Here is a 20,114-nt window from a genome sequence, read left to right as displayed (position 1 = left end):
TAACTTCTAATCTGTTTAATAGATATCTGTAACATCACCTCACTATGGAAATAAAAGATAATGTTAAAAAAAAAAAAAAACAGAAAATAATAAGGTTGGAGTTAAAGAGTTAACAGTATGAAAAAAGGGATTAAAATAAAATGATGAAAAATGCCTGCCTTTTTTCAACAGTGGTTGAGTTGGAGTCTTGCCATCCTCTTCCTCATCTAGATTATGTTTAAAAAACACAAAATATTAAGTTAATTGCTTTTATATCAATAAAATATAAATAGAGCACATATTTTAAACAAAACAGTATGAAGCAACAGTCCATGAAAAATGATCAAGACTGAAGATTAATATTTTCTACACTAGTGTTCAGGTTTTTAAAATGCCAACATATCTTAGCCCCTACAGGGTAAATGATTAACACTCACCCTGAAATTTTATTCCTGCAAGTTTATCCAAAAAACCTTCAGCAGAATTTTTAAGCTTTTACATTTGCAATCAGTTGAGAAGGTATAAAACTATAGCTTGTAGAGCAGAAATAAGATATTACAAAATTGGTTTGCAGATAATACATTTTAAACATGTCACTGCACAACTGTGTAAATGACTAAAAAGCAATTTTAGAAATATCTGATATTTCGTATATGTAAAAGTTAATCACTATTTGAAATATTAAGAAATTTGAGCAGTGGCAGGGGTCTTTGCTTTATATAAATGCTAAGTTATATAAGAATGGCTTTCTTCAAATAAATGTACATATAAATGCGTGTACATGTGCATGTATTCATCCATTTATATTTAAGTATTCACCAGATTTCCCCCACCCTGGGGTTAGTTTTGCTAACCCCATGTTTCTTCTAAATGTAAGCTTGTATTATTTGCTTGTTTAAGGCACATAAAATTTTGGACTTGGGCAGATAAGAGTATAGTGCACTGGGCTCTTGAGTTAGACTTCCAGGATTCCAGTATTACCTCTACTCCTTTCCTAGCTGTATGAGTTTGAGCTGATTACATAACTCTTTGCTTTCATCATTTGTAGAAAGAGTTAGCAGCACCTACCTCTTAAGTTGTTATATTGCAAGTACTGATGCAATGAGCTCAGGGTTTGGTACAAAGCAAGCTTTAAACAGTATTCTTTTTGTCTCCTTGTACACTGTATGCCTCAATAATCAAAACAGACATCACCAAATGCTGTCACTACACAATAATTATACCAGAATGTTTCCAATTTTTAAGACTTTTTACATAAACTTCTTAGTAGTTTGCTGATGCTGAGACTTCACCAAATAGAAAGCAAACACAAAATAAAGCTAATATTGTATTTTTATGCATGTTATAGAAAAAAAACAACTATTATATTTAATTTTATGGTACTAAATATTACTGTTCTCATAAAGTAGATATTTAATATATCTACCTTTAATAATTAAAAAAACTGTAACTATGGACATTCTGTATTCACTTATAAGAGCTCAGAAATGTCAAGAAAATTATCGACATTTAAAAATGATTTAAACTAATTTAAAGGCATGTAGGTTTTAACAACAGAAAGATGGTTAGAGATGTTCTGACCCAATTTCCTAGTCTACAAAAATAATGTGAGTTACAGTCTTATGAAATCATTAAGAAATTAATGCATGAATAGCAGATTAAAATGTGGGAGCACAGAGTAGCTGCTTGATAAAATTAGGTTTTCCCCTTCCAACACAACTCATACATTAATTCCTAATAAACTGTAGAGAAAGGATCTATTTTATGCAAGAGAAATTAACAACAACAACAAAAAAATAAAAGTAGGAGGAAATTAAAGAATGTATACCATAAATTAAAATAAATGTAGGAGCAGAAGAATAGTTATCAGAATCAATTTATGGAGTTTTGAGGCAAAAAAGAAAACAATTATAATCAAGCCAGCAAAGAACAGAAAGGGAAAATAGGTTTTGACTGCACTTTCAACTGCTGTTCCTCTAAGCAAACAAGGTACATAAAAAGGGATTAAAAAGCAACACTAATACTTCTAAGGTAACCTAGAAGAAATAAACTGCATAGACACACAGTTTGTTTCTAATGTTTCAATTTCACAAAAGGTGACCATTTTATAGATATAGAAATCAAAAGTATGCTGTGGTTAGATGGTTTACAGTGCATTTTTTTTTTCTTGTAGCATATTAGCTGGGAATAAACAGGACAGATGGAGATACTAGTCTGAAGAGAGGTAGGAGAATGAGGGTGGGAGAGTAAGATTTGGAAGTCATCCCTTGTCCCTTCTCATAAATGTGACATACAGATTTGTGAATGAAATTTTCTGAAAGTCTTCTCTGTTATTATAAAATTACCATGTTCCTTCAAAGTTCAGATTTAAACTATGCTTTAAATTAAAATGTTTCATTTAAAGCAAATATAAATAAAAACATACAAGACCATGTTAGTAAATAATTCTTTGGCATAGTTTTTGTTCTATGATCCTCTTTAATACTTTAAAACAGTTTGTCATTCTGTAGCCATTTTCAAAGTCATAAATTTTATCTAACTATAAATGAATGGTGACAAGTTTGAGAATAGGCTATTTTACAGTATATATAACAAAAATCATTTCTTCCCCAGATTGAAACATTAACATTAATAAATTTTCTTGTTCGATTGCAAATTACCTTTATGTGTAACAGATTTTTCACCAGATGTTTTGGAAGTATCTAAATCCGAATTTTTACTATACTCCACATTTAGTACCACATCCTTGGCGCCAGGAGATTTCTCTTGGGATGACAATAATTCTTCTGTAAACATGAAAGCATTTAAAATAGTATCTAAAATCATATTTTAACAGTTCAAGAAGGCATCAGGGTTTAATAATTAAATGATATTTTAAAGCAAGGTTAATTATGGAATAGAAAATTAATTATAAATGATTCCTTATGTAAATGTGATGTTTTATGTGAGAGTCTGTTTGATTATTCAGTTAAATATATTTTGAATATTCACTTAAATATAGAAGCCACAACCACATGGCTAAGATATCTGAATTAGGTGCTAGAGAACAAGTAATGAGTGAAATCCACTTAATAGTACAACCTACATGGAAAAAACAATGATATATAGTATATGAAACAAACCCTAGTTCCAATGTTACAAATATAAAAATGTAAAATGTAACCAACATTTATATGCAAGTAAGCAGAGAACACTGAAAAAATTATACCCAAACTATGAAGCTCAGACCACAGAATTTTTTCCTAACAAGCTCATGGTGAAAGTACCACTTCTTCACTTTAAAATCTTTTTTTTTTTTTTAAATGACTTTATTTATTTATTTGTATGTGGTGCTGAGGATTGAACCTCACATGCTGGGTGAGCGCTCTACTGCTGAGCCAAAACCCCAGCCCCTTAAATCGGTTTTGTTCTTTTTTTGGCAAGGAGTTAGTGAATATTTAATTCCTATAACACATTTATCATTCAGACAAATATGAGATTGATAATCTGCCCATAATCCTCATAACTTATTTTTATAAATGAAGAAAAGTAACAACAGAACTATGGAGTCCACTGACCAGCATTATGACAGGAACTTATAGGCCTTATCTATTCTTTAATCTTTATGACAGCCCTATGGGATAACTCTGCTCTAACAGACAAGGAAACAGAGTCCTGGAAGTCAACTACGGGAAAAGGCTGGGATTAAGAAATCTATTTGGTTCCAACACCTGTGCTCTTAATTCCTACACCAAATCATATTCCTATAAATTCTCAAAAAAATGTAAAAAGTATAAATCCATGAACAAATACTTTGAAAAAAAGTTTCTATAACATTCAAACCTCAGCAAATTATAGAACTACGCAATCTATTAGCCAAATTGCGATATTTCTCGGTGAAAGGGAACAACAGTACATATAATTCTGCGAAGTTAACAGATGTAAATCAGGTATCCTAAAGTTCAATCATTGTTAGAATAAGAGAAAATTGAGGCAGTTATCTTTGCCAGGCCTTCCACAAATAAGATATACTTTGTTACAAAGATAAAGACTTCAAAAGTGTTTCTTTCAAAATTGTAGAATACTCTTAAAGGGAAAAAAGGGAGGAAGATTAAAATAAATAATACATCTATAATTTCAATATATAACAGATGACAACATTTCATTATATGCCTCTTGACTATTTAAAGTTAACTAATTCTGATTTAGTTACTTAATTTACAAAGGGGATATACACGTTATCTTAAGCTTATAATATCTTTTAAACTATGAAAAATTGTTTGAGGATATAGACATTTCCATAGTTTTAATAAAGTTGACAAAAGCAGCAATTACACCTTCGGTTTTAACCTTCACTTTAAAAATGCTATGAAAGTGACATTGTATTATATAGAGAGCATTTTAGACATGACCAAATTACTAGTAATGAGGGTCAAGGAAGAAGTGTGGTGAGAGCTGTAAATAAGGAATGTGAAGGGGAATCTTTGTAGTGACAGAATAGTTTGTATCCTACTATGGTGGTAGTTGTACAAATAATGTGATAAATAAAACAGAATGACATACATACACGTGCATCCAAGTGAAGGTAAAACTGGAATAAAATCTGTAGACTGTTTCCTAGTTTGAGATAGTACTCTAGATATGCAAGATGTTACTAAAGGGGATGGAGTTAGATTTAGAATATAGAGGACATCTATGCACTACTTTCTATGCATCTTAAATATTTTTAAATGACAAGTTTCTTTTTATAAAATGGGTCTTTTCTGAAGACAAAAAAATTGTGACAACATTTAATCTTTATTACTGTGACTATGTATAAAACATTACTTTTATAAGCATGAAAACAATGATTTAGTAATCATTTAAAAATTTTCTCACACACGATTATTTTACTTATGTACTTTTATAATCTTAGTCCTAGACAATTATAGCTAATATCTGCTTCTCTTAACATTATTTGAATCAAATTTACTCTCTTCATTAATAATCACTAAATATCATCAAAGCTGACACAAAGAAAAAACACACTTTGTTGGATTCCAAATAGATATGATCTTAAAATGTCATATAACAGTCTATGACAAAATATATGGTAGTCATGAAAGTTAATGAAGAATGTAAGAATCATATACAATTTTCTAACAAAGTAATTTATATATTTTAAATAAAAACTTATTTCAAATGATGTTTACCTTGTCCTTGAAGATGAGATATATCCAAACCTTCTTTTAGGCGGATAACCACCACTCCATACTGTATGTCAAAGGCATCACTATAAAATTTGGAGATCACAATAATTTATGTTCTCCATAAAATGAACATAATCACATATCTCTAAAATCACTTTCAGCCTTAAATATGTTTTCTTTCATATGCTTAAAAAAATAGTTGGTAAGATATAAATGTTACTTTCGAATCCTATACTTTCCCTTTCCCTTCTTCCATAGTACTATCATGTGCCACACAACATTTTGGTCAATGACAGAGTACAACTACATATACACCCACATATACTAAGTAGTCTAAATGTGTAGTAAGCTATGCTATCTGGGTTTGTGTACATACATTCTATGGTGTCCACACAACAAAATCAGCTAACAATACATTCTTCAGAATGTATCCCTGTCGTTGTGACACATATACTGAAATTCTACCTAAAGTAGCTGTTAAAAGCAGTAATAGTATTTTTATCCTACAAAGTAAAATTATGGAATTTCAGTAATCCTCCTCTACTTATATTCAGGTTCATACCCTTAACGTCAAGAGAAATATATGATACTTATAATCAGGCTCATACCCTTAACATCAAGAGAAATATATGAAGACAAAATATAGTCTACTGAGAATGACAGCAGATTGTAGAGTATGAAGAAATTTCTGAAAGAAGGGTATTTTAAAATAATTTCAAAAATTTTTACAAAATTGGTTTAAAAAGTAGTTCAAAGATTTTACATATACTAAAAACCTTGAAGGTGATTCTAAAAGCAGACAAAGTCTAGAAACTTGTTAAGACCATAAATCTTCTGTTCTGGCTCAAGTGTTCCCTTACATTTTCTGAAAAGATAAATTTCAAAACTTAAGTTGTTCTAAATGAGTGGTAATGGGATTAACTTTTATCTTTAATTGAGCTTTGAGAGAAAAAACCCAGCCCATAACTCATGGGATTTATGATTTATGGCCTACATAATTTATTCTTTGTTTCCACTGTATTTTCCTCTGTCCCCCTAAATACAGAGTACAGAATTATGAAGTTAGAATGAGATTTTACTTTTTAAAAAATAAACCCCAAGTCAAACAGCAGTCACCACACAACAAAATTAGCAGAGCTTTAATCTTAACTAAAAACACTTAACAATTAGTTGAGAAATTTCGTTCATCACAAAATCAGTATAGAGATTTAAAAAAAAAAATAGAGTGAAATCTGGATATTTCCTTAAAGACTCTTTAAATGCAGCTATAAAAAGAAAACTATATTCTATGTGAGAGAGGCAAATAACCATGTTGTATCTATAGAAATAACAGGAGTTATGGTAAGGGAGATAATGCCAGTGAATTAAGGATAATCAGATCAAATTCACAGAAAAAACAGGACTTAACTTTGATCTTGGAGTTACCTGGCTAAATACAAGGGTTTTTTATTTATTTTTTTAATTTAAGGATAACTGTTTGTATATAAAGACATACTTAACAAGAAGGAGAGGATAGCTCTAGGTCATCAGTAACTATGACATGAAAAAGACTATATTCTTCAACTCTGGCATATAGAGGGGATGCTTATCCTTAGGGTGAACAAGATAAATAGATTTCCTTAGCAAATCCTAGAGTACTAGATAAAGGAAGGAAGTACTTTTCAAGATTTAAGAAGTAAATTTGGCAAAAAGTTTTTTGATGCAATGACTTAGTTCCATAATCATAGGTAGCAGATTCCATAAAAAGGTATATACACAAAAATTCATGAACCCCAAGTAAAGACAAAGAAATGAAAGAATTAAAAAAAAAAACCCTATCAGACAATTATTAGAGGAAAGTTACAGTGATGGAAAATAAAACTAAGCTATATGATAAAGATCATTGAAAATATCACTGAAAAAGGAATAGTAAACTCAGAACTTAATGCTTCAAGGGGGTAGAAAAAGGAAACATGTAAATAGGTTTAATAAAAAAAAAAATGTTTTAAATAACTTCATGGATGAACCAAATGACTAACTGCAAAATTAGTTTGCAAGGAGAACACAACTAAACCCGTGAGGCTGAGATAATGCTAGAATTCCCTTCCTCAGCATAGGACATTATAATGACATAATTTAGAAGGTGATTGTACTGAGAACATTTGAGAACTCTGCTCAGTAAGAGCTGAAGGGATAAAAAGTGGGAAGCTAGAATAACACACACACTCACTCTTGAGTACGTCTGCTTCCATACCCACATGTACATACATAAGTTTATGTATATGTGTGTTAAAAAGGCAAAGATAAAATTGAAATATTTCACTAATAGATCACCAATTTAAAACGCAGACCCTTTGTGTGATTCCTTTCACTCTTTTAGAAGACATTATTTTTAAAAAAGTATTCAAAATCAGTATTTTTCTGAACTAAATTACTGAAATAAAAAGATACTTACTGAAATAAGTTTATATACATATCCACTTCCCTCATATCTGCTTGCAACCAATCTTTCTTAAATCCAAGAACAAGTGTGTTTGGTTTCATACGACCAAGACCAGCAGCCTAAAATATACAATAAATACAACTTCAAATATATAATACTCAACAAAATAGTTTTTTAAGAGATGAAAATCCTCCAAATTAACACTCTAAATATTATATGGACTTATCAACAAAAACTCTTCAGCAGGCCATACATGGGTGCTGACCTATAAATTACATATAGTACATTGATCACATATTACACATATATATACTTCTCATAATTTACCAAAATTTCTGTGTATATTTATTGGCAAATATTAAATACACTTAATTTTTTAAAATCCTAATTATATAGGTGTGTTCTCAGTTACTTTTTAAAAGTCCAAAGGGCTACAGTTTTAAATCACAATATTAAAATTTGAATTCAATTCTATCAATCATGCAAGTTTCTGCTGAAATTTGACTAATTTCTTTCCTCAACTTTTCAATTAATCACATTTTTTTGCAATTTCATCAGGAATTGCAATACAATATGTTAAACAAATTTGCCCAAAAGCCCAACAAAATCTCTTGATTGTAAAGCATACTGGAAAACTGTGAGATTGTGATTAAAAAGTTTTTAAAATATGCCATTTTAATCCTTTTGTTTTGTTTGGTACCAGGATTGAACCAAGGGGTGTTTAACCTCTGAGCCAAATCCTTAGCCCAGAATATTGCCAAATTACTCAGGACATCCATAAGTAACTAAGGCTGACTCTGAACTTTAAATTTGCCTGCCTCAGCCTCCCAAGCCATTGAGATCAACCTACAGCGTCTGGCTTAAAGCATTTTCAACAGGTATTAATTACATTCAAAATCCTTTACATCTAATACCACTAATTACTTCCAAAATGTCTTCATCACCCCAGTAGGAATTCTGTAACCATTAAGTAATAACTACCTATTCACTCTTCTCCCCAGCCCCTGGCAACATTTAATCTACTTTTAACCCTGTTAACTTGCCTGTTCTAGATATTTTCTGAATTGAATCACAGAATTTGATCTTTTGTGCCTAGTTTTTTTTTTCATTTAACAGAATGTCTTCCAGTTTAATCCATACTATATCAAAATATCATTCCTTTTTATAACTGAATGAATTATCTTATATATACATATTTTATTTATGCATTATCACATGATGGGTAGTAGTTTCTAATTTTGGCTATTGTGATTAATGCTGCAAAAAACACTGGTATACAGATCTGACTCCTTTTTAAAATGTTTTTAGGTAAAGATCAAGGAGAATTGCTAATCATGGTAATTTTGGGTTTAGCTTTTTGAGAAACCATTCCTATGATGTATATATCATTTTATACTCACATCAACAATTCACAGATTCTCATTTTTCCACATTCTCAACAAAACATTTTCTAGTTTTTTTCAACTTTAACTACACTAGGTAGATTAAGTGGTATCTCACTGTGATTTTGATTTGCATTTTCCTAATAACTAAAGATGTTGAACATCATTTACTTACTGGCTATTTTTATATCTTTTGACAATTTTAAAATTCCATTCTTTTTTGTTACTGTTTTAGACATTCTTTATATATTCTGTATATTAAGCCTTTATCAGAATGTTTGTGAATGAATATTCTCCCATTCTACAGGCTGATTTTGACATCAACTTTTGTTGTTGTTGTTCATACATTTGGTGCTGAATTACAGAGTCCATTGCCAAATCCAAGGTCATGAAGATTTATCTCTGCTTTCTTCTAAAGTTTTATGGTTTTAACTCTCATATTTATGTTGCTGATCCATAAGATATTTTTGTATATGATTCTAAAGGATATAATAATCAACATTTTGCATTCTTAAAACAATCCGATTATTTATCAAAGGCTAAGTATGTGACACTGTCCCAAGTACTTGGAATAATTAAAGATCAGAAGAAAAACCTCTAATCCTATAAAGCTTCCAAATATACAATCCATGTACAAATTTCTTCAAAGAGCTTTTTTCTTCCTTCTCAATGCTAAAAACAACATCTTTGCCTTGAAGAAACAGCTAAAAATTTTTTAAAAACTAATAACTTGGCAATCACTACAAAATAGCACATTTTAAATTTGAAGTGAGGTGGAGGGCAAATGGAATATAAAAGAAAACCAAAAATTACTTTTAGATTTTATAGGTCTTTAAAGAACTAAGTCACAAGATAACCATTAACTTATTAGTTGTTCTTTTTAGTTATGCATGACAGTAGTGTATTCTGACATATTTATATAAACATGGAATTTATCTTATTCTAATTAAGATCTCACTCTTGTGGATGTACACGATGTTAAGACTTACTGTGGTGTATTCACAGGAAAGTTATGTTAGTTTCATTCCATTGTCTTTCCTAACCCTTCTCCTTTCCCTTCATTTTCTTTTGTCTGACCCACGGAACTTCTATTCCCCCTTGGTTGTAGGTTTATATTCAAATATCAGAGACCATTTGACTTTTGGGGGTGGGATGGGTACTGGCTTATTTCATTTACCATAAATAATAGTCTCTAGATCCATTTACTAACAAATGTTATAAAGTCATTCTTCTTTTTGGCTAAGTAATATTCCATTGTGTATATATCACATTTTCTTTATCCATTCAACTTTTGCAGGGTACCTAGGTTGGTTCTATAGTTTAGCAACTGTGAACTGAGCTGCTATTGAGCATGCTGATTTTAACTCTTTGGATATATAGCTAGGAGTGACAATGGGGTCAAATGGTGGTTCCATTCCAGGTTTTCTGAAAAATCTCCACATTGTTTTGCACCAATTTGCAGTCCCACCAGTAATGCATAAGGTACTTTTCTCCCCACATCCCCATGAACATTTATTGTGACTCATACGACTGATAATTGCCATTCTGACTGGAGATGGAATCTCAGTGGTGTTTCAATTTGCGGTTATCTAATTGCTACACATGTTGAGCATTTTTTCCATATATTTGTTGACCATTGTATTTCTTCTTTTGAGAAGTGTCTGTTCAGTTACTTTGCCCTTTTATTAATTGGACTGGTTTATTTATCTATCTATTTATTTATTTATTTATTAGTGTTAAGATTTTGAGTTCTTTATATATCCTGGAGATTAATACTCTGAAGTGCGGGTGGCAAAGTTTTTCTGCCATTCTGTAGGCGTTCTCTTCATGTTCTTGATTGTTTCCTTTTCTCTGGAGAAGTTTTTTAGTTTGATATCATCCCATTTATTGATTTATTTTAGGTCTTGAACTTTAGGAGTTTGTTGAGTAAGTCAATTCCTAAGCCAACATGGTGGAAAGTTGGGCCTACATTTTCTTCTGGTAGTCACAGGGTCTCATAGGTCTAAAGCCTAGGTCTTTGATCCACTTTAAGTATTGTGTAGGATGAGAGATCTTCCCAGTACCATTTGTTGAAGGAGGCTCTTTTCTCCGATGTATGTTTATGGCACCTTTGTCTAGCCTAAGTAGGGGGTTTGTCTCGGCATCTCCTACTCTGTTCCATTGGTCTTCGCATCTGTTTTGATGCCAATACCATGCTGTTTTTGTTACTATTGCTCTGTAGTATAATTTAAGGTCTGGAATTATGATACCTCCTGTTTTACTTTTCTCACTAATGATTGCTTTGGCTATTCTAGGCCTCTTATTTTTCCCAATGAATTTCATGATAGCTTTTTCCACTTCTATGAAGAATGTCATTTGAATTTTAATAGGAATGGCATTAAATCTGTATAGTGCTTTTGGTAATATGGCCATTTTGACAATAGTAATCTGCCTGTCCAAGAACATTAGTAATCTTTATCTTCAAAGGTCTTCTTCAATTTCTTTAGTGTTCTGTAGTTTTCACCTTTTTGTTAGATTGATTCCTAAATATTTTATTTTCTTTGAGGCTACTGTGAATAGGACAGCTTTCCTAATTTCTCTTTCAGTCATCACTGATGCATAGGAACACAAATGATTTATAGATGTTAATTTTATATCCTACTACTTTGCTGAATTCATTTGAGTTCTAGAAGTTTTCTGGGTCTTCTAAATATAGAACCATGCTGTCGGTAAACAGAGACAATATGAGTTCTTCTTTTCCTATTATATATATCCCTTTAATTTCTTTCATCTGTCTACTTGCTCTAGCTGGAGTTTCCAAGACTGTTGAATAGAAGTGGTGAAAGAGGACATCCCTGGCTTGTTCCAGTTTTTAGAGGTAATGCTTTCAATTTTTTCCCATTTAGAATGATGTTGGCCTTTCAGCATTAACTTCTTGGTGGGACAAAATATTGCCAGGGTAAACTCCTCCTCATCACAAATTTGCCATAATTCCATTATTATCAAAAGGTTTATTTTTTATTTTTATTTTTGGGGGGGCGGGGGTTTCTGGGATTGAGCCCGGGGCCATGTACATGCTAGCCATACTCCAGTGTGTACCTCATACTCCACCATTGAGCTACACACTGCTGGCCCCCTAAAGATTTTAACTTTATAAAATTAACAACAACAACAAAAAATAACACCAAAAAAAAATTAACAATAACATCCTGTTATATACTCTGTGCACTTCTGTTTCCAACTTCATTACTGAGATAACTTTCCCCAGAATGACTGAATGAAGAAATCTCTAAATTCTTAAATCTCTAAATCCCTAAATTCTTCGTAAATTCTAATCAAAGTACTTATTTTGTTAGAGGGTCATGTTTTCACAGTTTCCAACACAGTACATGATGTGCATTAGGGAAATAGTTTATTTCTGAAAACTTATCTACTCCAGAACATATTTCTATAATGGTTGACAGAAAATCATTCTTCATGGATTCCATAATTGAAAATGACTTGGCAAAATGCAATCATTTGAACCTTATTACAAACATTACTATCTTCAACTCACTAGCAATGTTTGTTTTCTGTGTGTCTCAGACTACAATTTGTAGTAAGAAATGCATTTGTTGTTATAATTTTCTTTGTATCATTAACAAGAATTTTTACTACAGCCAGAAGAACAACTGTTTCCCCAACTGTGGTTTTTCATTTTGTCTTTCACTACTAAGTAAAAACATTTTCCAATATCATAGTTGCCTATTTAAAATTTACTTGAGTTCTGATATGAGATTTGTATTACTTTAAAAATCACTGAAAAAAACACCAAGTTTTTGCTACATGATCTGGATAGTTAGTTTTGAAAAGTTCAGTCAAAAACGATGGCTTCAAGTTATAATTAGGTAATAATATCATGGCATCATTTATACCTAGATCCAGGCTATATGAGTATAAATGTATACTTCAAATATTTTTATTGCCCATTTAGAATTTTTTGATCCACTAATTTGAGAACATTTTTTTTCTTTAAAACATTGTTTATTTCAACATATGATAAAGAAATATCAGGAATACACAACACATACCACACAAGATAATTCTAGACCATTTTTCCTCCAGGAAAAAATAGTTTTGTCTACACTGAAATCCTACATGAGATTCATTTGCTTTAAAGGGCTATCATTATACAATCTGGAATTTTCTTTAAGAACAATGTCATTTTGCTATTTAAAATAAAGGTTTTGAATTGGGTTGATAATCAAGTGGCTGCTGTCTCGAAAAAAAGAAAATGAAAAACCCAAATATACAAATGAAAAAAATAATATTGTTATGTCTCACTGCCTAAGTGGTTTTTATACAAACTACTGATAAGATTCTTTCTGAAAGTGAATCTTACTTTGTTGTGTAGGATGTATGTTCAAATGCTTGTTGAATGGTATTCTTATGATGGTATGCAGGGACAGAGAAACTACAGATACAAAGTTTAGTAAAACAAATAACAGAACCCATCTAAAAGACACCTCGAGGACTGTAGAATACTGCCCAGCATGGTGGTGATTCACACCTGTAATCCCAGGGGCTTGGGAGGCTGAGGCAGGAGGACTGCAAGTTCAAAGCCAGCCTCAGCAAAAGCAAGGTGCTAATAAGCAACTCTGTGAGACCCTGTCTCTTAATAAAATACAAAATAGGGCTGGGGATGTGGCTCAGTGGTTGAGTGCCCCAAGTTCAATCCCTGGTACCTGGCCCCCACCCGCTCCAAAAAAACCCTGTAGACTACTGTTAACACACTAGAGACAAATTAATGTACATAAATGTTTTCTGACAAAGATTACAAGGAAGGAAAATATTATGTGGGCATTTGTCACTTCACCTACTAGGGCTCCAGAAGGTACAAGGGAAAAATAAATACTTTCAGTGAAAATTTATATTACAATATCTATTAGTCCTCCAGGGGCAAGCTGGCACCTACTAGTAAGGACATTTCATACTATTTCTCAGACAGCTTAGGGATCTTTGTAAAGGGCTTGAATTTGTCAGGTTTATAGGCAATCTGAAGATGATACTGTTCTATTTATCCTACTTTGCCCATATTGATAAAATTTTCAGGATGCATGGGAGTATGTTAGGTTGATAAGAATGGATTCCGTCTCTTGCCAAATTCACAATATTGTCATATATACCACAGAAAACCTCTAGGTGAGTGTTGCAAATTAGCACAATGTTCGGACAGGTGAGTAGTTCTCTAAGTATGATCTCTGAACTGGACAACCACCAGTGGTGATATCAGGAATTTTATTAGAGATTTAAATTCTTGAGACTTAGTGCAAACCACTTGACTCATTCTGAGGTGGGACCCAGAAATTATTTTAACAAGTGATTCTCATGCTGGAGTTTAAAAACCACTGCTTTAAGGAAGAATTTTCCTTCATAAAATGTATTACATACATAGTAATCACAATGTTTTTTTAACTTTTTAAAATTTTATTTTAAAATTTGTCCAAATTAGTAATAAATTGTATAAAAGTAAGCAAGATTTATCAACTGTAAACAACCTTATGACCAGGGGTAACATTATACCTGAAATATTTAACTATATCATGTACAAAAAGGGATTAGTACATAAAATCATGTATTCACCACTCAGCTAAGAAAAAAAAATTAATAACACATGAAGTACCCATATGTATCTTCATGTCCACTTTTTAGTAGTGGGGATTGAACCCAGGATTGTTTTCCCATTAAGCTATATCCCCAGCTCTTTCTATTTATTTATATTTGATTTTGAGATAAGGTCTTGCTAAATTGTCCAGACTGGCATCTCAACACTGAATCCTCCTGTCTCAGCTTCCCAAGTTGCTGTGACACAGGTATGTGCGACTACGTCTGGCTTCATGCCTGCTTTGTATTTTTACTACATAATCTATTATTTAGGGACACATACATATAAAAATTTAAGTTATATATTTAAAAATATATATCTTCATAATCTTCATATATTTAAGTTACTGTTTTTCCTTATTTTCTTTTTGAGGTCTATCTATGTTGATATGCATTTTCTTTTCTCCATTGTATAGAATCCCACTGAGAGATACACTATAATTTTCAACTTTCTGATTGATGGCTGTTAAAGTTACCTCCAATTCTTTTTCACTATTACAAATGATGCTGCTGAAGTTTCATATAGTCTTCACATGTGAAAAGAATATTCATTGCTGGGTTGCTATCCAAAAGTGGTGGTTAAAAAAAAAAAGTGGTTGTTCAATCTAAATTAGCAGAGCAATACTAAGATTTCTAATTGCTTTATATAATTTCTAATCTTATGTATTGGCAAATATAACTTTTGGCCAATCTGATAGATAAAGAATTAAAACCTCAATACAATTTAATTCCATTCTTTTTCTGTCACTTATCTTTCCTATTCTATTCATATCTTTCACTTCTGCTCTTTCTTTAACCCATTTACTAGTATTTTTTTTATATACTTTGGACCACTGATGTGCTGCTTACATGGTAGGATTATTATCTTTCCTTGGTCTGTAGCCTCCTTTATGATTTTTTTTCACATTTTCTCTAAAAAATTGACCTATTCTTCCTAGTTCACTTCTGTTTCATAAAAAAAAACTTCCCTAGATCATAAAATTATTTATATATTAAATGTTTTAAAAAATTGTTTTATATTTAGGTCATTTTGTTTGTTTGGAAATTATTTTTGTGTGGTCTTTGTAAGGATTTATTTTTTAATTTTTTCCATGAGAATAATCAATTGTTCCAGCTCATCCTTTCAATTCCACCTCTGTCATTTGTTAAACTTCCTAGATGAGTAGCTCTATTTTTCTGTTTCATTCCACTCATCTAATTGTCTATTACTGCTTTAATATTATAATGTTTTAATTACTTAGCACTCCCTAAATGCTATTTTTTCCTGAAGATTGTTTGACTAAAACGAGCTCAGGAGCCTCTGAGCCTCCCACCTCTACTTTAACAGAGCAGCTCCAAAATTAGAGTGAACAGGGGAAGCTTATGGTTGAGCTATTTTTTTTTTTTTAGTAAAAGAATGGGATCCCTGTGAAAATAAGTTAGAAAACACTATTTAAACCCATTTATTTCTCCTACAATCTTTAGGATGCAAGGGACTGATGTTCAGAGAAGTTTTAAAATTTGTTCAATCCAAAATCATCATAAGGAAAGGGTTTTCCTAGCATTTAAACTTATGATGGGTTCCATTCCTCTATTTTGGCTATTCTACTATATACAAAACTGAAATAAAAATAAAAATTTAGTACTAACAAATAAACAGTGAGAAATATAAGGAACTGGTGTTTTTAAAAAATTAGATAAGGACTATATTAGTTACCATTTTTATTAAAAAAAAAACAGTAGAATGCAGGAGGAATAAATGGAAATATTTTATGTGAATAATAAGCTAAGATAACTTTCTAATAGGTTCTTGGCTGGCAGCCAAGAATTTCTATAGTCCCTTTAGTTCAGAATTATAAAATGTAGTCTGCCATAATTAAGATATTTAAAAAGAGTTACCAATTGTATGACTATGAAGAAAGAAATCCAGAATGAAAAAGTTCTAAGAAGCTTATATAAAACCAGAATTGAGACACCTGACAGGCCGACACATTTACCTGCATCAAATACTGTGCACCCTCTCTCAAGTCATCTGCATGCACTGGAGCATAAAAAGCCTTCATTTTGTTTTTAATAAGCCATCGTTGATATTTGGCTTGATCAATGGACATCTCTTTCATGGCTTGTCTTCGAGGGCCCTTTAAATTAAAAAAAAAAAAATCTTAATATATTTAATTAAAAGGTAATCCATTTTACATTTATAAAAACCAACCTATTATTCAAGGTTGAAACAAGGTCTCTAAATATTGGTGTGGGAGAAGTCTAATAAAAGTATTTTATTTTCATGTAACTAAATTCTTCTAATACTTAAGATTACAAAAAAGCATACTCAATGGCACAAGAGTATGCTAGCAGAAGGCAGGAAGAGAAGAGGAAAGAACAGACTTTAAAATAAACATCAATCCAAAATTCATCAGAGAAGTTAGAAAATTATTTAAAATGAGGAAGAGATTATACAAAACAAAATAATAGCTTTCCACTTTTCTATAGAAAGTTTCCTAGTTTATTGTTTGTTTGGCCTAAATGTTATTAATTCTCAGTGACTGAAGAATATTACTGAAAATCAGAGTGAATTATGTATTAATACATTTTTCTTCACACTTCTGTTAATGAAATAAAAGAATCTGTGACCTTAAAGTTCTATTTTGATCCTTGTAAGCAACCCTAAAAACATGTTATATACAAATACACAAAGCAAATATTGTATATACCTTAATGAAGATTAAGGAAAAATATTTTCTGTTAGAGAAATTGCTTCATTTGTAATGTTTTGTGCTCAAGTCCCTGGCTTGAAGTGACAATTTCAGACAAACTGGAAAACTCCAGATGTTCCAAGTGGGATCACTGTTTCAATGTATCCTTCTACCAATCCTCACTAGAGCTCATGGGCGGCTGTGCCGCGCCACCCCCGCCCCTTGACTTTGCCACAAGTAAAAGAGCAACTCTGGCAGAAGCTGGGACATGGGGCATACAACACATATTTTCAGCACCAAAATAAGATTAACAACATAGCTTGGGAGAAAAGTGAATCTGACAAATAATTCTAATTTCTTGTGCTGAACAAGTAAACCATCATCCAGTGATTGTTCCCAACATCCAACATGCCAACAACAAAAAACTATTTTTGGCATGAACATTTACCACTATTTTAAATTATATTCTTACTTCTGGTTAGTATAACAGTGAAGCTTCAAAATGTCAAAATCTTTCTAAAAATGTTATATTGATACTGTTTATAGGCAAAAATATTTTAAAGAAAACTACCTTAAAAAAAGTGACAAGTTGCTTCCAACCCAGAAAGTGTTACAAATAACAAGTTACATAGAGTTAAAAATGTTTTAATCCAGAAAACAAAACTTGGTTCTTACCATATGAACATGGCCACAAATCATCAATCCAACATTTTTCGTGAAATCATGAACAAGGTGAAGTAAAGCTGGGCGTGAATTGGGAGAACCTGTCATAACAAGGCACTGTGGCCTAATTTAAGATTAAAAAGATAAAATTAGAGAAATTTGTGTTTTGGGCTATAAGAACATGATATTCAAGCTGTTTCTCTAAGAACAAAATATTACACTAGAACATTTATGTAATTGTCCTTACAAAACAGTCCATAGGCGTCTCTTAAAATGTAACTTTTATCTAGGCCTTTTTGGTACATGAAAAATGCAAAAACCAACACTTCTGAACAAACATTATGCCAAATGTTCTTCTAAAACAATAGGTAATATTATATATGAAGTTTCTGGTAGTACTATAGGAAGAAATTACATGGCTAGTTAAAACTTAGGTATCAACTTTTCATGTTCTAAAGGTAATAAATATCCCAGTTCCTTCACAGAACTTGGAAAACTTAAGAGCATGGCCTTGCCTTCAAATATAAAACATGTTTCCTTCTTAGCTTGATCTCATCATAATTACTTCTATTTTATGCTATCAGCTCTCTCTAATCTAGCTTAATTTTAATGACTAGCCATGTAAGTAAAATCACCCATGGTAATTTGAAATAAAAGTTGTTAATTCTAATTAATGATGTAGTGAAAGCCAAAACTGAATTGAACTGCTTTTATAAACCTGAGATGGTGATATGACTTTCACATATTAACTATTAAATTTTCATCGACTAGAAGAGGGAATCAATCTCAGTTAACAACAACAAAAACAACAAAATTTTAGTTAACCATTTTATAAGTCAAAAGAAATTAGCAAAAAAATTCTCAAAATCCCTATGTTATATATATTTTTTTAAAGCACAAAACCACAAAGATAAAGAACAAAAGAAAAAACAGCACTGAAATATTGAAAGCTAAACACAAATGGAAGAGCAGTGAGGATAGATGGGTAAACCCCACATAAGCATGAGAAAATGTGAAAATCCCTGATTTTATATCTAAATATGATCAAAATGCATAGGAATTGTAGTACTAGATACCTCTAGAAGTGGCAGGGACAGTGTGATAAAGAAACAAAAGTAAGGGGAACTGGTTTCAACTCTGTATAAGAAGCAACTAGAAAAACCCAAACATTTCCATCTGTATGATGGGCAATTGTCCTGTACCTCCTCAGTCCTAATTGGCATATTTGTTACAACTTCTGGTCTGGAGACACCAGAAACAACCAAGAGCAGAAGCAGCCTGTTTGAAATAGAGGAGCTAGAACATTTATTTATTGAGCTGGGTGCAGTGGCCATGCTATATGCATGGGAATCTGAGGCAGGAAAATCACAAAATTCAAAGCCAGCCTCAGCAATTTAGTGAGGCCCTAAGCAACTTAGATGCTGTTGCAAAATAAAAAATAGAAAAAGGCTAGAAATGTGGTTCAGTTGTTAAGCAACCCTGGGTTCAATCTCTAGTACCAAAAAACCAAAACAAGCCACATTTACATATTGAACCATGAGACACCCAAACCTCCTTCCCTATCTGGCCCTCAACAATTTTGGTAGTAAGAACTTTATGTATGAGCAAAAGATTAAAAGATTCATTTCTGGGAAAACTAATCAAATAAAAAAGAAAGCCTTTAAGATGACTTAAATTCCTCAAAGAACAAGCAAAGCCACCCTTAATCTACATTAAAGACTTTAACTGACAAGACCCACTCACCGATAGCAATAGAGCTTCCTTGCCAAGAATTACAAATACTTTACTTCACACAAGGCTTAATTTAAAAATCCAACTTAAAGAAACAGAAAACAGTAAGAAAAAAACTTCAAGGAAATAGTAATTACAAGGTGAAGAAAACAAAATCTTTAGGCAAGTTTGGTGAAGGCTGAGATAGATAAATACAGTTTAACAAGAAAAAATTATTAACTTCAGGGAAAACAGAAAACCTGTGCAGCCAAGAAAAAGGTATCATAATACACTACATGGCTCAGCTGTGTCTCATGTTTAGAGCCCTTTCCCCCAAATATCTAAATGTGATCTAATCAAAATAATAACATAAAAATATACTGAAAGATGAGGTAAAGAGAAGCGAGCATGCCATGTATTGGGCTCAGATAAAAAAAAGACATTGATAAAGTCTAAAATTAAAAACATGGGATTTATGAAATAAATACTAAGACCC

The 20,114-nt window shown here is 31.7% G+C and overlaps 1 protein-coding gene across 2 annotated transcripts in view; it reads right to left on the bottom strand.

Annotated features, from left to right (window-relative positions):
• The window catches only part of Slc12a2 (solute carrier family 12 member 2), a 98,768-nt gene that overhangs the window by 10,839 nt on the left and 67,815 nt on the right, over nt 1-20,114 (bottom strand). Inside the window, exons 16-21 of one of the 2 annotated variants that reach the window (XM_027949354.2) lie at nt 17,921-18,032; nt 16,550-16,690; nt 7,582-7,688; nt 5,151-5,230; nt 2,640-2,765; nt 159-206 (exon numbers count right to left, since the gene is read on the bottom strand). In XM_027949354.2, coding sequence (XP_027805155.2) covers nt 159-206; nt 2,640-2,765; nt 5,151-5,230; nt 7,582-7,688; nt 16,550-16,690; nt 17,921-18,032 — 614 coding nt within the window. The remainder of the gene's footprint in view (nt 1-158; nt 207-2,639; nt 2,766-5,150; nt 5,231-7,581; nt 7,689-16,549; nt 16,691-17,920; nt 18,033-20,114) is intronic. The other variant, XM_027949355.2, reaches the window with a different exon arrangement.

Source organism: Marmota flaviventris, chromosome 5, assembly GCF_047511675.1.
Source record: "Marmota flaviventris isolate mMarFla1 chromosome 5, mMarFla1.hap1, whole genome shotgun sequence".
NCBI lineage: Eukaryota > Metazoa > Chordata > Mammalia > Rodentia > Sciuridae > Marmota > Marmota flaviventris.
The sequence above is the reverse complement of the archived record's forward strand: the minus strand, read 5'-3'. Positions and strand labels throughout refer to the sequence as shown.